Genomic DNA, 25,240 nt, shown 5'->3' with positions numbered 1-25,240 from the left:
GCCGGACGGCCACGAGAGGGGAGCCGCGCCGCCCCAACAAGGGGCGCCGTGGGTGGGTGCTACAGAGAAGTTTGGATCGATTCCGAAAAAAGAGAGAGAGAGAAATGAAAGAGCAAGAATTGGGGGGGGAGAGGCAAAGGAGCAGAACTCACTCAGGCATGGGCGTTGGGGGGCGGCGGTGGCTGTCGAGTGCGGGCCCGCGACCAGGAACAGCTCCCCGGGCGGGCGCGCCGGCGTCGGACTTCCGAGGCAGCGGCTTCTGCCTCTTGTGCAGCCGCCGCCGGAGCTGCGGCTGCCACGGAAGTTAATGGCAACTTGACTTCAAGTTGTCTTCTTTCCCCCATCCGAAGTGGGCGTTTAAAGGGGAGAGCGAGGCGAGGAGCGAGCTAGCGAGCGCGCGGGGCCGAGCGAAGGAAGGGGGGGAGGGAGGAGATGTTAACGGGGGGGAGGGGGAGGGGGCGGCGGCGGGGGCGGGAGGGGGAAGGGGCCGGCGGGAGCTGCTCTCGGCTCGGCGGTCGCCGCGCCCGCAGTCTGGAGGCGCACCGGAGCGTCCGGGGCGCCCCCCGCGGGAACCCGCAGCTCCCCGGGGCGCGCATCCAGCCGCGGCTCCTTCGGCCCGGCACGCTGCGCCCGGGGGCTCGGCGGACCCCGCGTCGCCGCCGCTCCCGAGCTTGTGCGACGCGGGCTGGCCGGCGGGGCGGTGAGGGCCCCGGCCCGCCTCCCTAGCGCCCCGCCCCGGCTTCTCCCCCTGGCGGTGGAAGCCTCGGCGGTCGCCGGCTACACTGAGCGCGCTGGAGCCCGAGCCGAGCCGAGCCCGAGCCGCTGTCGCCGCCGCCGCCGCCGCCGCCGCAGCCGCGCGCCGCTCCCAAGCTCCCTCCCAGCGCGCCGGCCGGGGTGTGGGGGGCGGCGGGCCGGAGGGACTAGGGCGGGCGAGAGGCGCGCGCTGGGATTGGCGCCGAAGACCGGACCCTCAGCCGCTAGGGGTAAGTGTGGGCGCCCTGGGAGTACGCCACGGGGTGTGCGGCGCGGTTCTCGACGCCCGCCAACCCTGCCCCCTCACCTCTCCCGGGCCCCCACCACGCGCACCCCTCCTCTTGCCGCCTGCGGCTTCCTCTTGTTGTTCGTTGTTTGGCTGGGCTTTTTTTTTGAGGGGGGGAGAGAAGCGGGTGATTGTAGTGTGTGTGCCAGCGGAGGAGGAAGTCAGGTGAGAGAGCCCTACGCACCCCCCCCCAAAAAACCCAGCCCGCGTGGGGTGTATCGCTCCCCACTAGGGGCATGTGGGCCAATTTTTTTCTGTAGTCAATGTTCGGTCGAGACGATCTCTCCTAGGGGGCCTCCTTCCCTTACAGCCAGCTCTGCCCATCTCCCTCCATCCTAACCCTCGCCCCTCTCAGCACCCATCCATGAGTGCTGCACCCCAACTGAGGAGCACGTGGTGGAAGGATAAGGAGGGGGACCCTCTTGCAGACCCCCACCCCCGCGCCCCTGCCCATTTGTTTAATATGTATCCTCCCATCGGCAACTGTACTTCTTTAAAATCCGCTGGGAAGAGACCCTGAACTGAGGTCCAATTTCTCCAAAAAGCTGGAAGCAAAGGGGGCAAGTGATGAGAATTTAATGACAGGGGGTGGCGGAGGAGAGGGGCAAGGGAACCTTCCAGAAGGTGAATGAAACCCAAAAACCTCTGCAACAGCAGAGTGACTTGGAGGTTCAGGACCTCAGGCTAAGGAGAAATGAGAACTCCATCAACTTTGCCCCTCTCCTCCTGCCATCCTCCACCCCCACCCCCACCCCGCTGGTAGGAAGCTAACAGGTCTTTTGTGTCGTGTCGTGTCGTCTTGGGGAAATTTGCATTGAGTATGACAACAGAAAATTACTACTGTTTACTCAAAGTTAAGGGGATTGCAGAAAGGAAAAACAGTCTACTTTTTTCTTCGCGCGCGCGCGCGTGTGTGTGTGTGTGTGTGTGTGTGTGTAGTTGTTAGGTTCCTAGCTTGAACTGCAAAACGTCAGTTTGTAACAATAAGGACTGTAGAGCCGCCTCGGTGTATTTTTAGAAGCTGCACTTTCTTGAGTTCCTTTCACACAAGGCTTGCTCTCTCATTAAGTCCCCATACATAATTGTATTTAGAGAGAAGGAAACTATGGAAGCAGGAGGGAGATTGCTAAGATCTCCATCCCGCCAGCGCGGAGCACTGTTTGCAGTGAAGTTCCTGGAAAGTGACTGTGGGCTGAGAATTCAGTTTTTCCTAAAAGCTCTGTTAGGTCCTCTTCTGTCAGATGTCTATGAATAAAGCACGCCGGGAAAATCCTCATATTCGTGCAGTCTTATTTTATCTTTTACACAGTGGTTGATTCTCCTTTCAAGTCCTGGTAACAGCACATCAACTGTGCTGTATTTTTGTGTGCTTTTTCTAAATAAAGGAGAATAGCGCATGTATTCATGCTGCTTTCTGATATGCCAGTTCTCTCCTATCAGTGATACTGGATTCACTGAAATGTCCATCTTTTTCAGTTAATTGTCATTTTATGTGAAGGCAGCAATTCCAAAGACATAAGAATATAAAAAGTTTATGAATTAGTGTTATTTTAGAGAATTACCTTGTTTCTAAGATGCAGGTGCTCCCTCAACTCCTGGTTCTGTAAAGCAAAGCAAAAAGGTATAAATGCCATGGGCAAAAACAAAACACAAGTTTTCCCTCTGGACCACTTTCTCCATACATAGGACCCAAGAGACACCAAATCTCCTGCCTTAATTTACCAAAATGCTGAATTGCCTAACTAGTATCAATATCTCCATCTGGGAATGACATCATTTTTGGAATGGAAAGAATAAATTCTCAGTCCTTTAATTACTCCTTATTAGCAATTTCTTATACCAGGCAGCTGATTCTCCAATTCTGAAAGGCTGAAGTGAAGCTTAACAGAAATTGAAATACAAAAAAAAAAAAAAAAAAAAAAAGATTTTTTTCCCTTACACACTCTTACATACTCATTTATTTCCCAAAGTTATCAGCTAAGTCCCCCGAATCTAAAGTGTGATATGCTCCCCTGCATTAAACCAAAGGAACATTTTGCCCTGACCTTTTGAATTTGCTTTTTTCCCCCTAAATAGTCTTGAACAGAGAGCTCACAGGCTCTATTATAACACAGAATTATGTAATGATGCGTACAGTGCATTAAGTAACATAACTTGATAAACTCTTTTGTAAACCTTGCCCCTTGGCACATAGTAGGAATACATTAAATACTTACTGAATTAAGATGTTAATGAAATATTGTAATTGGCCACAAATTCAATAGTCCTAGGATAAGCCTTTTTTTTTCCCAAAAGAAAAAGGTATTTTGTCTGAAAATTATTAGGGGTAATATATTTCTGCTCCTAGATTTTTTTAACAAGTCCAAATCTAATTTAAATGGTTGAAAGACAAGTAAATATGAAACATATCAAATGGTCAATAATAATAACTAGTGTCAAAAGCTGATTATTTTCCTAGGACAATAGACAACAAATAACTGCCTACTAAATAGTGTGAGAAAGATGCAAAGGAGGGATAAAACAGTACTGGCCTTCAAGGAATTTGTTTGGTGGCAAGATGACATCAAAATGTGAAAATACACTCAATGGATCCGTAAATGGATGCAATCAAAAGAGTATTTGAGCAAATAGATTTTTTCTTTTTTAGATCAGAGGAAATAGACATCCTGTAGTTCCTGGTTGGAATGTATTTTTGAAGTTAATTTGTCAAGTCAAACCTTTAGGGGCTATCAAGGCAAACACCTTGAGTGAAGGGGACCTCACCACTTACCGACATAAAGGCAGAGATTTTATCTACAGAATAGTTACCACAGGGTAAAATTCAATGTATATTGTGTGTATAAATGAGGAATATCCTAAGTAGTTCATTCCATCTTTGTATACTTTATTACATTTTTTCAAATTGAACAAAATTGATGCAGACTTTCCTAAAACTTTCAACCCTAAAACTCCTAAATCCTATAAACCCTAAAACTTTCAACCATTAGTCCTAGTTCTGCCAAACAGACCAAATCTGTTATATTAGGAGAGGCTCTCTTATGCCAAAATAACAAACAATTCCAATGTTTAGTGATCTACAATGACAAAAGTTGTTTCCTTGGTCGTGCTGAGTGCGTTGCAAGTCAGCTGGTCTGTTCCATGTCTCCTCATGCAAGGTCCCAGGCTGATAGAACAGTTGCCATCTTGAATGTTTCATGTTGTTATGGAAAAATAAAGATCATTCAGAGGGTGTCAGGCTGGCATTTAAATTCTATGGCCAGAAGTGACACACATCATTTAGGCTCACAACTAATTGGCCAATACTAGTTGCATGGCTCCATAGAATCATCACAATGAGGCCAGATAATGCAGCCTACCTTGTGCCCCAAAGTAGAGAGCTCCCGGTGCACAGCTTTTAAGGACTAACACACTCTTAGTAACCCTTGTGCACTGATACTCTAGCTAAATGATCCCACCCTGCTCCTTTGTGGCCTAAATGTTTCATTCTCCAGAGTAAACACTGCTGGAGAGGCCACCAAATTATAGGGAGACATGCATGCTGTGACTTTTTTCACCATCTATTCTCTCTTTGAATGCAGCGTGACAATCCCACCCCTTCTCCCCAAATTGCGGGGGCCTATCAATTTTAAGCCACTTTTTATGTATTTCCTCATATTATATGTATTTTATTTTTTCAAGACTTGTTTTCTGAGAAAGGGTAACATGAACAGGAACTTTTGAGACTTGTTATCTGGGGGAAAAAAAGTGTTATCTGAAGATGTCATGATCATTATCAAATTTTGAAATTTTGTCTTGAATAGTTACTTCCCTTATTTTAAACATCAGAATTTTACAACACAATTAAAAAAGTCTCTTGGAAGTATTCATTCATTCACTTATCCATCTTTTTGTTCATTCAATAAATACTCACTCATTGATGCCAGATACTCTATTAAGGACTGCGTATATGGAGATGATTAAGAGTTCATCTTTTCAAGAAACATATTTTCCAACTGGGCACACAGAAAGAAAAGCCACTGCAATGCTAATAGAAGCACAAAGTGCTATGGGAGCACTTGGAAAGAAGCAAATAACTCTGGAAGGATTTAGGAAAGTTCATAGAGGAATTGAACTAAGTACTAAGGATAAGTGAGACTCTTCTGGGCAGAAAAGGAAGATAGAAGATATTTCAAGGGGCGCCTGGGTGGCTCAGTCGTTAAGCGTCTGCCTTCGGCTCAGGTCATGAACTGGGGGTCCTGAGATCGAGCCCCGCGTCTGGCTCCCTGCTCCGTGGGAGGCCTGCTTCTCCCTCTCCCCACTCCCCCTGCTTGTGTTCCCTCTCTCACTGTCTCTCTCTGTCAAATAAATAAATAAAATCTTAAAAAAAAAAAAGACATTTCAAGCAGAGAGACCAATGTGAGTAAGGCACTGGGATGACCAAGCTTGCTGTTTAGGGAACTAGCAGGAACTCAGTGTGGCTGCAACATGAGATCTTTGGGAAGGATGAAATCAAGCAACTACAATTTGAGAAGAACCTTGCGGACAAGCTATATCCCATCCATCGAATTGCAAACTCTTTTGTCTATTCTGGGCCAAGCATGGAAACAAGTGAACAAAGCAGACCAAGTTGAGACCATAAGCAGTGGTGGAGACTGTGGCAATCTGGAGAGTATATTCCCTGTCCAATGATGCTGAATGTCAGGTCTTCCAATTGAGGTTACTTTTTGTTTTTGTTTTTTAAGATTTATTTATTTTAGAGAGTGGGGGAAGGGCAGAGGGACAGAGGGAGAGGGAGAGAGAATCCTCAAGCAGACTCCCCACTGAGCAGGGAGCCCCTGCCCCCACAGGTCTCCATCCCAGGACCCTGAGATCATGACCTGAGCCGAAATCAAGAGGCGGGCTTAACTGACTGAGCCACCCAGCTGCCCCTGGTCTTCCAGTTGTTAAAGAGAAGTTCCTAATTTGATTTCATATGAAAAATTGAAATATTAAATGTTGAGGATTTACCCACATCTTAAAGTACTCACGTGAGGAGAAAACATGTCTACAGATCAAAATCAGCGTAAAGACCACTAGTGAAATGTCTCCTACTGTATAAGATAGGGAGTCATTAAAGATTGTAAGGATGGAAGTAACACCAACCGAAATCTTTAGAAAGATCACTCTGAGGGCACCCGGCTGGCTCAGTTGGTGAAGCACATGACTCTTGATCTTGGGGTTGTGGGTTCGAGGCCCATGTTGGGCGTAGAGATTGCTTAAAAATAAAAATCTTAAAAAAAATAGATTTCGGGGCGCCTGGGTGGCTCAGATGGTTAAGCGTCTGCCTTCGGCTCAGGTCATGATCCCAGGGTCCTGGATCGAGTCCCGCATCGGGCTCCCTGCTTCTTGGGAGCCTGCTTCTCCCTCTGCCTCTCTCTCTCTCTCTCTCTCTCTCTGACTGTCTTTCATGAATAAATAAATAAAATCTTAAAAAAAAAAAAATAGATTTCTCTGGTAGCAAAGTGGACAAGAAAAGTCTGGAGCCTGGGATGGGAGGCTGTAATTGCCACTCCATAATATAATATCATTTGAGGGATGATGCAAAGCCCTTTATAGTATACAACTTTCCACGTATATAGGGGGCACCTGATAAATATTTGAAGAGCTAATGAATGGCAGAGAAAAAAAGCTAAAGTTTTAGAAGGAGGGCACATTTTTTGAAGCACTCCTTATGCCATATGCTTCCTTTGTTAGACAAGTTTCTCAAGAGCACGATGATCTTATATTGATCATTTGTAATTTTTTTTCTCTGTGATAAATATTATTGGTTTTTAAAATGCATAAATCCTGTAGCGTAGGATATAAAGATAAGCCTAGCATCAGAATATTATCTAGAACTAAGCTTACTGATCCTACCCTGTAAAGGAATGCCAGCTAAACACGTGATTCTTGTAGCAAGCCCTAAAAGTCTGTATTCCCAGGCTTTGTAAAACTACACTACACCCTTTTGTGTAGCTTATGCATATTTTTAGTGAAGGCCAAACTCTGTATAGTATATATTATATATACAGGGGCACATCCATATTCTTAAAGCCACTCAATTCATTGGACAATCAAGTCTTTAAATTCTTAGCAATTTGGCTCTACACATTGTAATTTTTTAATTCAACTTTCTTGAGGTATAATTTATGGACAATAAAACCCACCCATTTTATGTGTTCCATGAGTTTTGAATACAAAGAAGCAGCACGAGCAGATTATAATATTTTAAGTGATCTTCAGAGAAAAAATACAGAGACAAAATTTATATGTATAGGCAAAGCAGCCTTAGGTGTCAAACCATCTGGATTCTAATCTAGGTTCAACTAGTCACTAGCATGACCTTGGGCAAGTCTCTTAGTTTCCTGCCTCAACTTCCTCATCCATTTGGTGGGGATCATGGTACTCAACTCCTGGAGTTAGCAAATGCCAGCACTTCAACACAGTTAGTAGTCAATAAAGACTAAACTGTGTTTTCTTTTGTTAATGTTGTCATTGTTATTCTAATAGAGAGGAAATCCTGGGATGTAAACAAGAAGAGAAAGTGAATTGACTGGATGTAAGTGGGGTAAAAAGAAACAAGTACCCCCTGGGTGACTTGCTGGTGTGCCAAGGGGACTCAAAGCCAGAGAATAATTATGGCCTATATTTCTGGAATATTTATTTTTTACTGAAAGATTTTGGAAGAAATTATTTTTCTATTAAAACAGCTACACACACAGTGGAATGCTTTCTGTCTTCTATAACTTTTGTGGAAATGTTTGCCAAGTCCAGAACATATTCGCTAGTAACATTTATCTCAAAATTGTTGAAGCACCTCCTATTTTTATATGCTATGAATGCTGCCCAAACGTAGAACCTGCCATTAGTAAATGTTTACAATTTAGATGAAAATGTGTTGGAGTAGGAAAAAAAGTAATAGAGCATGACCTTGGGGAAATAAGTCACCAGGAAGAAAAGAGGAGAACTGGCCTCTAGTTCTGATTCTATGACTAACCAACTCTCTTGTTGATGTCAACAAACATCAGGGTGGGGAATGTTAGTTCTTTTCACCCCTAATTCCCCACATACTGGTAGATCTCAAACTTTACCGTGTATAGGAATTAAATAAAAATGCTTATTTAAAATGCAGATTCCTTGGCTCCATGTCCATAAATTCAGATTTGGTAGAAATAAAGCCGGGATCCAGTGATCCATATGGATTTGGGAAACTTGGGTTGAAAGGGGCAGAAATCCGAATCATAAATGAAAGTTTTGTTTCACTTTTTATCCTTGAACACACACACACACACACACACACACACACACACACTTAAGTTGGAAATACAGTGTAAGGAGTGCTTTAGGCATAATTAGGTCTATCTGCTCAGATAATGTCACCATCTCTTGTTTCTGCTTTCTTCTGTGTCAACTTCTGCTTTAACTTCAGTCTTAGTCTAGTTTTCCCTTTACTATAGTAAGCTAGTCCCTCCAAGCTTCTATTCTTCTGATATAGAAACTCCAACAAAAGAACACTCCTCTTTCTAAAGTTTCCAGCAAAAGAACTTCACCTGATTGTGACTGTATCAAGTTGTATCATGTACTCATGCAGGCATTTATAACCCTTGTCAAGGGCTATGGTTCTTTAATTCACCAGCCTTGGGGCAAATGCCCACCTTGGATGTAAGTGTGCAGCCACCCTCCCCAAATTGTGTAGGCTGGGAATGGGGGAGGTATTGTTCTCCAAAATAAATTAGGGATAATTATTCCAGAAATAGGGAATACTTATTAGCCAAACCTATAAATTTTCCATCCACCACTGTACATTTTTTAGAAGTACTTAGATTAGAATAAGCCAGGTGCTATGGTACAAAAGGATAACAAGTGTGCCACGGTATTGAAGCTTTCAGCCTTGAAGATGACTCATGAGAGCCTGGGAAGGGCTTAGGATGCTCAGAGTTCCTGAGCCAGTTGCCTCATACATTTACCCCAGAGTTTTTGGTCAATATTAAATATTTTCTACGTGTGCCATGAAGATGATTTGTATGCAGGTCATCTGTGACTTACGCATTGGGAATCAATGGATTTCAAGATCACAAATATATAATAACATTATTTCTTTTGGATCTTCCTGAGACAACTGGGAAGCTGATTTATACATTGAAAGGGCAGTAAAAGTTCCAGGTATGATACATAGAAGAGGGACAAACAGATAGGACCAGCAGTTGAATCCTGCTTTGACTTGGTTATCAGTTTTATTTGTTTAGTGTTCTTGGACATATGTAGTTTGTTCTATCTAATAGATATAGTCCTAGCCTGGATCTCAGTATGCCTGGCTTCTTTTAATATTTGGAACATAATGGGTGCACATTATATAGACAATGGAAAGGGGGTAAGCTGGCAACAGCACGGAACAGAAAACAGATTTGACTATTAGTCTTGAGATATATTTTAGGTATATTACATGCAAGTTTATGGAAGAAGTGAATTCCGATGAACGAATTATTAACTCATTCTTTTAAGTGAAGAAGTTACTATTATTTTCCTAAACTCATTAATAAAGTTAATAAGTCTGCCTCAGCATTTAGTATTGAGTCATTAGTTTCAGATGGCTTCGGATGACGCCCCCCCCAACTTTCCCCTCCACCAAACCCAATACACAAAAGAAAGTGTTTTCAACAAATGGTGCTAGGATAACTAGATGTCCATACAGAAAACAAACAAAAAAAACCTTGATTCCTACCTCAAACCATACACAAAAATTCGCTGCCAGTGGATTATAGATCTAAATGTACAATTAAAACCATAAAGTTTTAGAGGAAAAACATCACTTGGAGATAGACAAAAAGTTTCTTAGATAAGCCATAAAAGCAATAACCATAAAAGAAAGACTAGCTAAATTACATGTTAAAATTAAGAACTTCTCATCTGAAGGAAAGCAGGGGGATGAGTAAAGCCTAAAAAACCCATGATTAAATAATTATTACTACCAGTGGGATTTTCTCTCCAGTGCATTAGTTCAAGTTCTTTTGACTTGTAGGTGGTAAGTGATAGAAGCTGACTCTGTGAGCTTAAGTGAAAAGCGAAAAGCACAACTGGAGCTTCTAGTGGAATCCAAAGTCAAGGGTGCAGTGGAGCTTCAGGAATAGATGTATTGAGGTGCTACAGGGAACCCAGTCAGTCCTCTCTCTCCGTATTTTTTCTCTGTCTTTCTTTTGGCAATACAGTTACTTCTCCTCCGTTACATAGCAGATCATGATTGCCAGTTGTTCTTGAACCATGGATGTTTCAGTCAAGCCACCCAGAGAAAGGCCCATCTTTCTGTCTTCACAATTCTTAGGGATGAGTCTGATTGGCTCGCTTGGATCCAGTGACCACCCTTAGTCTAAGAAACTAGGACCAGAGGCAGGATGAGACTTAAAAAAACATAGCAACTCCTTTTATCCGTGGGAATGTAGGGTGAAAAATAGCATTCCAGTTGATATTCTCTCCTCATTTCCTCTTTATTAGACAAAAGGCAGAGTTGATAGAAGTTTGTACTTGGTCACTTTTTAATGGCTACTAGTTTTGGTGTATTGATATACTATCCCTTTGAGTATCTAATAACAGCATCTCTACATCTCTACCAGTTGACTGATATATATTAAGGGCCATAAACAAAATTAGTCCATTTTAAAAATGGGCACGTTCATTGTAAATTATTAGCCAAGATCTAGTCAAATGCAGACATGCTTTATTCTAGTCTGGATATACAATAAATTAATTTAAATAATTTTAATCAGCTTCAAAAACAGCAAATTCCAAGACAATTAGGTTAACTTTAAGAACTCATATTTATTGAGTTAACAGATGGTAAATTAAAAAACAATGAAGCTAATTTTTAAAATCATTCATTGAATTAAAAAAAACAGACATTTAACAAAACTGTTTTTAAGCTGTTTTTTTCATCCCAATATGCATATTTTAAGATTCCAACTTGGGGAACTTCTGGGAAGACACAAATGAGTTGCGCTATATGAACATTCTTCTGGCAAATTACTTTTTTTAAAGGACTTAGAACCACCTGAAAAAGAATTTTATGAATCAACAATAAAAATACAGGAAATAAGTATATTCTAGAGAGTGGAAGGAATGAAGAGGCTACTTCATTAATTCCAGTTTGCTCTCTAACATGCTCCTGTGGCCTTCTATATTGCTGGCCTCGACACACTTTGGGAGTTTCCTATGCTAGCAGAGTGGACATACCCTGGCAGTTTTCTATGCTAGCAGAGTGAAAGTTGTTCCTGGCCAGAATTGCTTTTCTGCATTTTAATAGTCAAATGTAAGACTTCCCTTTGATGGCTTCTTGGGCCTTGTGCACCAGTGACTTGAAATATATTGTAAATGCTAGAAACTGACTCTGCAAGCTTACAGGAAACCGGGAATTTTGTGGAAGTTCATTGAAGACCTGGGGTCTTCTTCTCTTGGGCTCCCACTTTCTTGGGTCTCCTTGCAGTTTTTGGAAATGGAGCAATAAACATATTCCAACACATGAAGGATACCAGAAACTGGTTGTTTCCATATGCAAATTCAATCATTTCTCCCACTTCCTGTGGTTTTATAGATGGAATTGGAGATAACATCATGGATACATTAAGATACATCATTTGCATTATACTTGCTATTATTAGTTTTAACATGATGGCATATTTAGAACTACAGTTATATATGTAGACATGCAGTTATTCCATAAAATTTTGGAATAGATTTGTTTGAATGGCTGGTTGATCAGTTGGTGTTATAGTTTTTTCTTTACTTGGAGAGTTGCAAACTGTAATATATTTATTTTATGGTCCTAGTAACCCATTGTCTAAGATCTGGTTTTTACTTTACGTTGTAAGTCTTACATTACTTGATTGGTAATGTTGAGAATCATATTTACTTGTTTTGATAGACCAATTTATTAGTTACAATTTGAGTTAAAAACATTTAGAAATATAAAAACACATTTATTATTGAAATTACAGTAGTAAAATTATCTTATTATTGTGCATTTGAAACTACTTATCCCTAGCCCCTTTTCTCCTTGAAATAATTGTTTTTATAATAACCTTCTGATAATATGAGGCTTTTTAGGAATGCAATTATAACAATATAGCAGGAGGGACTATATTGTTTTTAATTAAACAAGAACAGGTAAAAATAAGAATAGATTGTGACTAAATGAAAAATTCAGTAGGTGAAATTTCTGTTTTGCAGAAATAGAAATTAGGGATACAGAAGAAAAACTTCATAACTAATCTAAATATCCAAAGAAAATGAATAAAAGTTAAAAGGGTAAGAGGAAATTGGATAGACAAATTATGGAGGTCTAACTTAGAATGTAAACTCCTTAAGAGCAATAAGTTTTATGCCTACCTGGTTATTGGCTCATACATAAAAGCAACAGAAGAACATTTTTAAATCGGGAAGGTGTCAGAAGTATAACAACTAAGAGTACTTTCTGTAAAAATTGCAGAGATATCATCTAGATCACTAAATGGTCAGATATATTAAAAAAATCAAGAATAGGAAGTACCAGGAAAAAAGCTTAGTGCTAACTAAGCACTGAGGGTCAAGATGAAGTAATAAATGAATAAAATACAGGGGAAAATGGAAGTGAATTAAGAATTGATGTTAATGACTAGATGTTTTTCTTTACTAAGGGAGCAAAGTTTCCAATAAAATAATCCTAAAAGGAGGTTTTTTTTTTTAATTTTAAAAAAAGAGTCTGTAATTAATAACCACAATGTGGAAAAAGGAGATGGAGAAAACAAAAGCATTAGAAGTTGTTGCTTTATATTTATTTATTTATTTAAAGATTTATTTATTTGAGAGAGGAGAGAGACATCGTGGGGGGGAGGGGGAGTGGGGGAGGGTAGAAGGGAAGAATCTCAAAAAGACTGCTTCTCCCTCTCCCACTCCCCCTGCTTGTGTTCCTGCTCTCGCTGTCTCTCTCCGTCGAATAAATAAATAAAATCTTAAAAAAAAAAAGAAACTATTTTTAGCATGATAATAAATATTTTTAACTAATAGTCAATATTAAAATTAATGTAAAATACTAGAAATATACATGTTTAAAAACAGGGATGGGGTAGAAGTTGGTATAATGGTTCTGTCACAATAATGTTATTAAACATTATTTTAAAGCCCTTATCAATATAACATACTAAAGAAAGAAGAGTTTGGGGCAGCTGGGTGGCTCAGTCAGTAAAACATCTGCCTTCAGCTCAGGTCATGGTCCTGGTGTCCCCGGATTGAGCCCTGAGTTGGGCTCCTCGCCCAATAAGGAGTCTGCCTTTCCCTCTCCCTCTGCCCTCACTGCCCTGCTCGTGCTCTCTCTCTCTCTCAAATAAATAAAATCTTTTTTTAAAAAATAATAAAGAAAGAAGACCTATAAAGAGTGAAAAAATATACATTATCATTATGAATGGAAAAATATTTTTATAGCTTGAAAACCCAAAAAAGTGAACAAAAATGTGAATAGACTTAATAAATTAGTAAAATATTGGCAGACATATGACTATTAACATAAATCAGTAGTGTTTCTGCATATTAGCAATGATTAGCTTAAACATAAACCTCTAAGAGATACTTATTTTACAAGAGCAATAAAATATATAAAACTCTGAGTTTAAACAGAAATATGTTACCTATCTAAATGAAACTTTTTGAGAGCTATAAAAATATTAAATTAATCAAAAGATTGGTTTCTGGTGTAAAAAATAACATTTTAAAATTCTTGGGGCTCCTGGGTGGCACTTAGAAGTTAAGTTTCTTACTCTTGGTTTCTGCTCAGGTAATGATCACGTCATGATCTCAGGGTCGTGAGATCGAGCCCTGAGTCAGGCTTTGCACTCAGTGGGGAGTCTGCTTGAAATTCTCTCTCCCTCTGCCCCTGCAACTCCTCTCTGAAATAAATAAATAGATAGATAGATAGATAGATAGATAGATATTGTTAATTCTTTCCAAAGTATAGACTTAATGGGAAATCTAATAATAATGTCTCTTTTGTTTTTTACATTTTAAAGTAATGGTGAGAGGAACTTGATTTTGACATAAATCTGGAAAAGAAAGTAGGCAAGAATAGTAGAAATCAATTCTGAGAAAGAAAAGTAATGAGGACAGACTAGTCTTATCAAATATTAAAATATATTATAAAGTTATAATAATTAAAACCATGTGATACTGGCACCAAAATAAATTAATAAGGCAAAATATGTGGTCAAAATAAATCATATTTTATATATAAAGGAATATTTGATAATGTCAGAACACAAATCAATGGCAAGGGAAAATATTTTACAATATATGGACTGATTAACTGGAAAAAATAGATTCATATACTCATGATACACCTAAAAGAGCAAAAAAGATAAAATAGTAAAACTTAAACTGTAGGAAGACTAAAGGGATTTGTTTTTATAGGCTTGTTATAATATAACAAATTGCAAAAGTAAAGATAAAATAGATTTGGTTATATTAAGACAGCAATAAAGAAAACAACAGGCAAGGTACAATTATTTGAACATAACAAAAGGGTCAATAATCATATTATTAACAGAAGCTCATACAAACGCCACAGCTAAGAACTAATACAAGAGATAAGAATAGAAGAGAATCTAGCCAATATGTAAGATAAGACTAAAATCACATTTCACAAAAGATGAAATATAACACATTTGCAAACAAATAAAAACATTCAGCCTTACTAATAATCAATTGAATATACACTAAAACAAAAATAAGCTGTATTTAGGTTTAATCAATTATTTTAAAATTAATGTCAAGGATTTACATCCCCAGCTGTTATGGATTATTTTCATTTAGATCAACTTATCCTCTGAGTGAAAGTGGAAAACCTGGATAAAATCTAGCAAATGTTTGTTTTAAAAGCATCACAGAGATTCAGGGCAGAGAGAGGATTTGAGAAGCAGAGAACCCAGAGAGCAGGGAATCCAAAAGAGGTAGTTCTAACAGGTAGAAGCTAAGGTCAAACCCCACTTGACAAAGATGTGATCACCCAGAGGCTCAAATTATCTCTGCAATTTTTCATACACAGGGTCTGGCAATAAAATTACTAGCCATACCTATAGATTAGATAATAGACTTTAAAATATCTGTGATTAATAAATTAACAAAATTAGATGAGAAGATAGGGAATTTGGGCATATTATTGGTAACTATGATAAAAATCAAATGGAAATTCTGGAACTGAGAAATAAACTGACCTAAATTAAAAACTCAATGGATGGGTTTAAGAGCAAACTAGAAACAGCTGAAGAACAGATTGATGAACTGGAAGGCAAAGCAATAGAAAATTTAATGTTAATACTCAAAATCAGCAAAGTACACTAGCAAGTAGTTTCTTCTTACATAACTGGTGGCATATAAATCTGTATTATACTTTTTGGAAACACTTTGGCAATGTAAATCAGATATTAGGACAAAAAAGATTCATATCTTTTGATCCAGTAATCTTATGTCTGGGAATATCTATTAAGGAAATAAGTTTTGGTGTGAATTTTTTTACGTATAAAGATGTTTACTACAGACTTACTCATGATACTAATAACTGTGCAGACAATGTTTTAAGTGCTTTACTTCAATTAATGCAGTTAATCCTCCCAAAAACCCAAGTAGGTGGAAGTAGTTACTACTAATATCCTCATTTTGCAGATGAGAAAACTAAAACATTGAGAGGTCAAGTAGCTTGCTCAAGATTATGTAGCTAGTGAGTAGAGAAACATTTGAACCAGTCTTTCTGGCTCCACAGCCTGCACTTGAACCTGCCCTGGGCTGTTGGAAACAACCTAAATTGCTAGCAACTGGAGACTTGTCAAGTAACTAATATACCCAGTCTATGTAATATTATTACATAGGTATTAAAAATGAGCATCATGAACACTTTTAGCAACATAGGAAATACTTCTGATATAATATGAAGAGAAAAAAATCAAAATCCTAGAACTACAACAAATAAAAAAAATGCATATAAATATGATTGAAATCAAATATCCCCAAAGGCTAATGACAATTATATGAAGTTAGTAGCACTTCTTCCTTTTTCTCTTCTTTCATTTTTCACTTTCTCAAAATTTTAGTAATGTGTGTTTCATACACATGCACACATCTATATGTATATATGTATATATATATGTATTTCAATCATTGTGCTTCATATATAAAATACCACTAACTATACATAAAAAAGCAGGAGAGTATATTGGGTAAGAACCCAGGCTCTGGAGCCAGACTGCCTGTGTCACCACTTCCTAGGTGTGTGACCTTGGGCAGGTTGTTGAACTTTTGTTTCTAAGTTTCTAAGCTTATGATGTAAAATGAGGGTAATTATAGTACTTATAGGGTGACTGTGAGGATTAAATATGCTTAAAATGTATTTAGAACAGTGTCTGAAAGTTAAATATGTAAGCATGATCTAGAATTGTTATTTTACAAAGAAACCTCATCATTTTAGACCCTGAGTGACCAGACAAAATGACAATTCCCGCCTGCCAGTCCTCTGATAGGCACACACATTAGCAACAAGTTTTGTTTCTATATATAGATCCTTGTCCTTATTCTGAATTGCCCAATGCAGAGCTGTCTAGGAACCAAGAACCATTGGCTGAGGGGCCACTTCTGAACTCTTTCCGAGAAGCAGTGATAATCAAATATCTGATAGGTTTTTTATTTTATCTTGAGGACAAGAGTGATTGAAACTGCCCATTGAAGCCAATATGATACTAACATTATCATTGGTAAACTAGAGAAAATATTTTCTATTTCCCCAAGTTTTACTCTTTTCTGGATGAATGACTTTTTACCAGCTCCCTGATCTGACAGTTTGAGTAACAATAGAAAGCTGTTTATGAAATAGGACATTTGTTGTAACTTAATTTTTCTGAATTGAACACCCCAGGGGGCCTGAAAATGTGTTTTGAAACTTTTTTACACCTGGCAGATCCAAAAAGTTCAAAAGATTTTTATAGAATTTCCTCTTCCCTTAAAATAGTTTCAATGAAATTGTAAACAAACAAACAAAAAATCTGTTGGATGCCAAGCTACTGTTAGCTCTCTTAATGGCTAATGAAATGATAAGACCTTGCAATAACACTTGCCAATTAAAAATTAACAGGTGCTTGTCAGGTAGAATATTGCAGTACCTATTAGAGGAAAGGATGCAGATAGGTATTTCATACATTTGTGAGAACAGTCACCTTTGATGTGTCTGTCTGGTTTTCAGGATGTTGCAGGTCTCTGCTCTTGTAAGACTTGGGCTGCAGAACCCAGGGCTGAACCCCTCTAGGTGAGTTAGCTGTTTCCTGAATGCTGTCTGTCTTTTACCTGTCTCTGTCAAGGCCCTGCAGTGTTCATTGGCAATGTCCTTTGGTTAAACTCTCTAAGAATTCTCAGCTCTATGATATGGTAAATGTCTAACAAATTGCTTTAATGTCTGAGCTTTACATTGTTGCTAAAGTTATCATTTCTTTTGGGGTTATTCATGGAACTGGATCTATCTCTGGATTTGTCTTCCCCACCCCCACTTTGTTCCAGGATTTACCACAAACCTTTCCCACTCTCTCTCCTAATAGGCATGTTCTGTTAGAACACAATACCACTTAAGACAGATTCACTAAGTCACAGGCCAGCATTTCACAATTAGTGATGACTGGTCACATGGTAATAGTGAAATTCCTTTCCCCTTTTGCAGAAATGGATCAAAAGACTCAGCCAGCAAATGGTGAATCAATGACAAGTCGATAATAAGGTGAGAGATTATGTTACTAAAGGATGACCTCAAGATTATTACTATACAATGAATTAATTTCTTATGTAGATAAATGCTGGACAATTTATTATTGTCATAGTATAACTGGAGGTGATTTCATGTGTTCATATTGCCACATGAGGTTGAATGGAATTGGGTATGGTCCCCTCTCTAACATGTAATCAGTGTCTGAATTTGGTGAAATTTCTAAACAATTCCGGGCTTCAGGATCTCCCCTTGAAAATAGGAGCAATAGTGTTTATCTGTTAGGCTATGAAGGCAAAATTTTAGAACAGGAAAACACCTGACACCCAGCAATCACTTCATGAGTGCTAGTCCTCCCTACCCCTACTTATGGAGATAGAAAATAAAGAGATAACAGAGAACTCTGCTTTCATCTTCAAATATATTATTCTTCATTGATTATCTAATGAATAGAACTGTTGACTCAGAAAATAGGTGGAATTTTCATCTCTCCAACCTTCATTCTTTTCTCATTTCTTAGAGCTATACGCTGAGAGCTGAGTGCTGTGGGAGACAAAAAGGAGAGTGATCCTATTCGCATGGAGATTGGGATCTAAAAAGAGAGGTTTTATATATACATATATATAAAACCTATATATATATATAATATATATATTTAATGCCAGTAGAAAGACAAAGTATTGTCTTCGTTTATTAGAAGGAGAAATTATTTTAACTAGGGTTATCATGGAAGGCTTCATGGAGGAGGTGGTGACTGATTAGGCTTTAAAGAAGAGGTACAATTTGGGCAGCAGTGAGAGAGGGGATACAGTGAACCAAAACTGAAGTAGCGTGATTGGGTGGAAAAAACAGTAATCTGGGACTGAGAAGACCTGGATTGGCAATACCTTGGTTGAACTACTCCCTGACCTTCAATTTCTTTATCTGTGAAATGTTAAAATAACCTCTGCCCCATTGGTCTTTCAGGGGTCTGGAGAAGATCAAAGGGGAGCTTGCATATGAGATCTCTTTGGAAACCCTGAAGCACTCTGTGAATGAAAAGGGTAAATTTTTTTCTCTCTTCCCTTGTACCATAAACTCCATGAGAGCATTTGACAGGGTCAGTTGTGTTGGTCTTTAAAAAAAATGTTTCATGAAGTAAGTATATAAAAAAAAAAATAACACTATAAACCTTAAGTCTTTACAATTTTTATTTGCCAATTATGTGTCAATGAAGAGGGGAAGTTTTGATAAAACAATGAAGCATTGATTGAGTGAATGAATCCATGAATGTTATGGATGTTATGTCATGTCTGTGTCCCCCGAAAATTCATATGCTGAAATCCCACCTCCTAGGAGGTGGGGCCTTTGGGAGGTTGGACCTTTGGGAGGTAATTAGGTTTATATGAGGTCTTGAGGGCGGAGCTCCATCATGGAATTAGTGCCCTTAGAAGAAGAGGAGGAGACACCAGCGCTTTCTCTCTCCACCATGTGATGATACAGTGAGAAGGCAGCCATCTGCAAGCCAAGAAGAGGGCCCTCACCAAGAACTGAATCTACTGGTACCTTGATCTTGGACTTCCCAGCCTCCAGAACTGTGAAAAATACATGTCTGTTGTTTAAGCCGCCCAGGTGTGGTGTTTTGTTATAGTAGCCTGAGTGGACTAAGACAGTGAATAAATAAATGAGTGAAACAAAACAAAGGCACAGAGTAGGAATACATACACTATGAACAAGGAATAAAGGGTTATCTTTGAATGTATGTGGTGTTGCTGGGTGTTAGGAGTGTAACCCCTAGCTAGGTGGATGGATGGAATGCAGTGGTCCTCAGAGTATGTTCTGTGGACCAGCAGCATCAGTATCATCTGGGAACTGGTTAGAAATGCAAGTTCCTGGGCCCCCATCCAGGCCTACTGAATTTGAAACTCAGGGGTGGGGCAAGCAATCTGTTTTAGCAATCCCTCTAGGTCATTCTGGTGCAAAGTAAAGTTTTGAGAACCATTACTTTGTACTAACATGGGGAGTCTGGAAATTATTCTGCTGTAAATTCAGTGTTAATGAAGGTTTTTAGCTGTGGATGGATATAATCAGAGCTGTATTTCTAGGACGATGAGGCATGAAGCTTTGCCTCAAAGAATTTATGGCTTCGATGTAAAAAGCACCACTGGAAATACTGGAAAACACATTGTATTTGTCAAGCCCCAGAGTGAAAGATTTTGATTTTTCCTGATTCCAGATAATATCCACATCATCAGCTAAGAGGCAAAACAGAGCAGGCATTGCTCCCAGGCACTGGAGAAACCAGCTTGGTCTACAGAGACCAGGCAGGGTGAGAAAGTTTCTGTGAAAATACGTGAGTTAACTGTCAGATATGGTCCTAACTGATCTTAGAGTGGCCTCTTAGTCCTGGCCAGCTGTGGGGAAACATGAAATGGAACCTCCCATACCAAGACAAATGGGCAGCTCTTCCTGCAACTGGCCTAACTAGTTACACTGGCTGAAAATGCAGCTCTTTAGTTAGGGCTGGTGGAGACAGGTCTGCCAAAGGGGAAGGCATTGTGTGGAAGAGAAATGAAGAGCCTCAAGGGAAAGCGGTTATCTTAAGAGAGAGTCTAGAAGCCCAAGATACAAGTGTCAGGTGGGGAGGGAGTGGGGAGGAGAAGGGTGAGGGCTGTTCAGAGTAGTTTAGGAATGCTGGGATGACCAGTTATTTGGGTTTGCCCAGGACTCAGCATGTTCAGGACCCTGTCAAAGCAGGGCAGTTGGTCACCCTACAACTATGCACCCTCGGCTGTGTTGAAGACCTGGGGAAGAAACCTCGTGAAAGCAGAATATTCTCAAGATATTGTTTACAGACTGGCAACGTCAGTATCACCTGGGAGCTTGTTAGAAATGCAGCTCCTCAGGCCCACCCTAAACCGACAGGATCAGACCTGCATGACAGCAAGAGCCCCAGGTGATTTGCATGCACATGGGTTGAGAAAGACTGATTTAGAAGATTCTGTGAGCCCTGGGTGGCTTCCCCCTGGTAAAAAAAAAAAAAAAAAAAAAAAAAAAAAAAGAGCACTGATGGGGAACAAAGAGAATTTCTTGGCTGTGATATAGCTAATGTCCAGGTTGGCCTGATTCTAAGCTGAAACTGCATCAACACTGCCCAGGAAGGAGCAGAAGCATCAAGAAGGTTATATACTAGGGGTACCAGGAATTAAGAGCAGAGGGAGAAAAGGACAGATGACACAAAATAGCCAAGAGGGGCCTCCTGAGCTATTAATAGTAGTTGTAGGAATGTAGGAAAGCCAGAAATCCAGCAATTACGTGGTGAGGGTAAAGCTAGAGACATACTCTTCTGTTTTTATACCGTGACCCTGTTTTGGTAAAAAACAAAAACAAAAACAAAAACAAAAAACAAGCTGATGTGGGTCTGGGAAATGAATTATGCTTGAAAATGTGGAGTCACAGCACTATGGGTAAGCTTTCAGAGAAAGATAAAAAAGGATCACCCACTAAAAGTATTCAACTTTAGCATCTTGGCCTTACTCACTTGCATATCACTCAGAAATGCAAAGCAAGTTTAGTTTTTTTCTTTTTCTCTACCTGGTCTGATCATTATGGGTTCCAGCTCTGCATTCTAGCAAAAATAATTTGCACTTAATGAATAGTGTTTCATTTTTCTCCAGCTTGAACATAATTCCTTGACTTTAAACATTCTGACTAGTGGTTCTTAAACTCAAACATGCAGCAGAATCACCTAGAGGGCATGTTAAAACACAGATTGCTGGGCCCACCCCCAGGGTTTCTGATTCAGTACATCTGTTAGCAACTTAGAATTTGTATTTCTAAGGAGTTCCCCGTTGATACTGATATTATTGGTCCAAGGAACACACTTTAGAACCTCTGATTCAAGCTATTCAGCATGTTATTCCCATCCAAAGGTGATGGTTTCAAGTCTTAGATTAATACTTGTCAAGTTGGTTGATCTTTCTGTTCTATCTTGGATCAAATACATGGTCTTCCTGTGTATGACAAGTATGTAGCTCGTGGCACAAGCCACTTGCAGTGCCAGCTCAACACATCTGCACTGGTCTGTATCTTGTTCAAGACAAGTCCTCTGGTCACATGATAGGATGTCCTGGCAATGTCAATTTGTGATAAAAATTTCTAAATACCAATTCTCGCTTGTATCTATCTCACTTCAGACCAGTAATAATTTGTGGACTGGCACTGGCCCATGGACTGCATTTTGAGTAATGCTGTTTAGATGACTCAGTCTTTCTCAGATTCTTTACACCCCTCTTCCTTCTCTTTCCCAAGATTGCATTCAGGTATTCAAGGTGGCAGGGGTCTTATTTTATCCTTGTGGCACCCTTGTAGCACGTACCATCCTCTAGATACTCAGTGATCCTTGGATTCATTTTTTCTCTGGAATGGGGACAACTGAAATGCAACTAGGTCCCATCTGATCTTTAGGAATGATGTGTGCTGCCACAGCCCTGAACACTCCCCGTAGTACTCAAGTTCCATCCCTGTGGCCTCTTTCTCTGCTCCTAGATGGCTGCTAGTCTACATATGAGTAGTCTCACTGGGGAAGTAAGAAGTTCCAGAGACTCCTGTTTCCCATTAGGAGGCAGGAATGCCTTCTTTTTTTTTTTTTTTTTTTTTTTTAAGATTTCTTTCTTTATTTGAGAGAGAGAGAGCGCGAGCCCGGGGTGGGGGTGGGGGGCAGAGGGAGAGGGAGAGAAGAGAGAATCTCAAGCAGAATTCCCACTGAGCATGGAGCCCCACTTGCAGGGCTCAGTCTCATGACCCCGAGAACATGACCTGAGCTGAAATCAAGAGTCAGACGCTCAACAAACTGAGCTACCCAGGCGCCCTGGCAGGGATGCCTTCTAAGTCCTATGCATCTACCCACCTGCTGCCTCCTCTGTTCAATTGCTTCTGAGCCCCGTGTGATGTGATGCTGAGCCAAATAGTCAGAATCCCCTAGAAGCAGTGGAGTGCTGGAAGGAGCTCATAACCTAGCCAATTGTTAGTTTTTCAGGAATTTTGCACTCCAATTGTTCAACATGGCCATTATTAAAAATTAAATGATAAGAACATACATTTAAACAAGTTATATTAAAAGCAAAGGTAATTAATACTTAAAATCATCACCTCCTATTTATTTTACTACATTGGACTATTAACCTATGTTTAACATATGTGTTTGATAGAAATACTATATAATAATGTACTACCACGTGGCTTTTCTAGGTCTGTTCAGAGATACCATGTTGATAGCTTCAAATCAGCCAACATAGGAGTATTTGCACCATGGAAATGAGCAAACATTATAAATCAGGGCTCCATTCTCCCTCATCTCCACCTCCCCAAGGCCAGTTGTTAAACATTTACCAACACACCATTGCTTAGAGCCTAAATCTGGGAGTGAGCCACTAACCCAATGGCTTCCGGTCACCCTTTACTTACCTAGATGTTAGAAAACTGCTCTTCCCCTGAAGATTAGTCCCTAAAAGGTGTATGTGGAAGATATATTGATGACTAGAACCCTGATACCATCTTATCTACTTGCCCTACTTCTGTCTCCCTTCTCTCCCTACCGTCTCTTGGGACCAGAAGAAGCAATCTTCTGGCTTTTTATTTCCTCCACAGTGTATCCTTACATTAAGGATAAACATTCATGGCCTAACATTACTCTCTGACATTCTTTCCCCAAACCTATAAATTTATTCTAGTTATGAGATCAAATTGAGAGACATTCTGTGAAACTTCTATCTACTCATAAACTGTGAGATCGTGAAAGACAAGGAAAGACCAAGAAACAATCATAGCTTGGAGAAGAATAATGTACTAGATTCAATGTGGTATCATAGATTGGGTCCTGGAAAAGAAAGAAAATTTGTAGGAAAACTGGGGAGATCCAAATAAAGTCTGAGTATGGTACCAATGTTAATTTCTTAATTTCAATTATTGTATCACATTCTATAAAATATTAACATGATATGAAGCTGGGTGAAGGGTATATGAGAACCCTATACTGTATTTGCGGCTCTTCCTTAAATATACAATTATTTCCAAGTAAAACTAATGAAGGGAAAATTCATGACCTAAGTAAGAGGTGGGATAGATATTTTTTCTATTCTGTGGAAAAAACTTACAATCTGCATCTACCTCCTTTGTGATACGCAAAAGGGAGGAAAGATATGGGTGGTAGAAAATCTTTTTCTCTTACTGAAGCTCGACTTTCAAGTGTTTCATCCTTTGCGGAATAAAAACAAATTTTAGATGTTGTAGGCTGAACAATAACTCTTTCTTTCCTTTTCTTAATAATCTTGCTGTAATGAAACGAATCCCCCTGCACTGAAAGTGATGTCTTCAGACAATGAAAAATACATAGAAGATAGGTTAATATAAATTAAAAATAGTACCTTTATTTTATGTGGATCTGAAAATGGACTACTGTTCACATAGCTATGTTTCTTTCTTTCTTTTTTTTTTCTTTTTTCTTTTTGAATCACATAACTACGTTTCTAAGTGGAAGGCTAGCCAGGAAGAAAAATCCCTGAACAGGGAAGAGTAAATGTGCTCTAAGGCAATGCTTCTCAAACTTTAATTTGTCTTTGCTTCATTTGGGAATCTTGTTAAAATGCAGATTCCTTTTCAGTAGGTTTGGGGTGGGGACCCCAAATTAGTCTGATTTTCTAGTAAGTTCCCGGTTGATGCCATGCTGCTGGTCTCTGAGTAGCAAGAGTCAAGGACCCTTTCTAAGGAATCTCCTCTTCCCTTGGCACAATAGGCATAAGGAAAGTGCTTACTGGCCAGAGGCTTAAAGACATAGGAAATATGCAATACTTCTGTAAGACCAGAAATAAAATAAACCAGTTAAAACAAAGAAGAAACATAATAATCAAAAATAAGACATTATTGCACATACTGAGATGGGGTGAAAGAAGGACTAATCAGGAGGTCACTGGACATGTAGAGTTGTTTTTAAAGTTTAATTGAAAGCTCCAACTAAGAGTCATTTATGTAGTCATTCCCTTTCACTGCATAAGGAAAATTCAACATTTTCTATTAAAGAGGAACTGCAGCTTTTGGAATTCCTGAGTTGTACAGTACCAATTTACATGAATCTCTTCCCTCCTCCAAAAATTTCTAATAATTATAGTACCTGGAAAATAATATGTCATTTTTTCAATGCACACTCTAAACCTACAAAAAAGTTCTTCCAAAATTTTAAGCTAGAAAAACAGGTAATTTGCCTGTATCAAAGAAACAACTCATGCCAGTCAAAAAAAACATTACTAGGAGGAGAAAGTGTTATTCTCGCGCATGTGTATGTTCCCCCCCACCACCCCATCATTAGGAGCTTCCGAGGTGTAACACGCACTTACAGAGTCTCTCTCAGCATTGAAACTGAGGTGTTTTTCTGGAAGACCTGCTCAGTGGTCCTGTAGATCCTCTGGCGATCTTAT

General features: G+C 39.6%; 2 protein-coding genes across 3 annotated transcripts in view; one reads left to right on the top strand and one right to left on the bottom strand.

The window, feature by feature from the left end:
- The window catches only part of SATB1 (SATB homeobox 1), a 98,762-nt gene extending 98,432 nt beyond the window's left edge, over window positions 1-330 (bottom strand). For both annotated transcript variants that reach the window (XM_027584547.2, XM_027584548.2), the window contains exon 1: window positions 153-330. The gene's annotated coding sequence lies outside the window, so the exon portion shown is untranslated. The remainder of the gene's footprint in view (window positions 1-152) is intronic.
- LOC113915822 (atherin-like) lies at window positions 159-19,302 on the top strand. Its single transcript, XM_035727824.1, has 4 exons — window positions 159-268; window positions 478-983; window positions 17,748-17,804; window positions 18,756-19,302. Exons 1-3 carry the CDS (start codon window positions 159-161, stop codon window positions 17,798-17,800), a joined length of 669 nt encoding a protein of 222 aa, XP_035583717.1. The 3' UTR covers window positions 17,801-17,804; window positions 18,756-19,302.
- The last annotated feature ends 5,938 nt before the right edge of the window (window positions 19,303-25,240 follow it).

This window comes from Zalophus californianus, chromosome 1, assembly GCF_009762305.2.
Source record: "Zalophus californianus isolate mZalCal1 chromosome 1, mZalCal1.pri.v2, whole genome shotgun sequence".
NCBI lineage: Eukaryota > Metazoa > Chordata > Mammalia > Carnivora > Otariidae > Zalophus > Zalophus californianus.
The sequence above is the reverse complement of the archived record's forward strand: the minus strand, read 5'-3'. Positions and strand labels throughout refer to the sequence as shown.

Excerpts from the sequence above, each read along its gene's own strand:
- LOC113915822 (XM_035727824.1), top strand. The coding sequence starts at position 159 with ATGGGCGTTGGGGGGCGGCGGTGGCTGTCGAGTGCGGGCCCGCGACCA. Across the intron at positions 269-477 it reads GGCAGCGGCTTCTGCCTCTT|GGGGAAGGGGCCGGCGGGAG; the intron begins GTGCAGCCGCCG and ends CGGGGGCGGGAG. Across the intron at positions 984-17,747 it reads CGGACCCTCAGCCGCTAGGG|AAATGGATCAAAAGACTCAG; the intron begins GTAAGTGTGGGC and ends CCCCTTTTGCAG.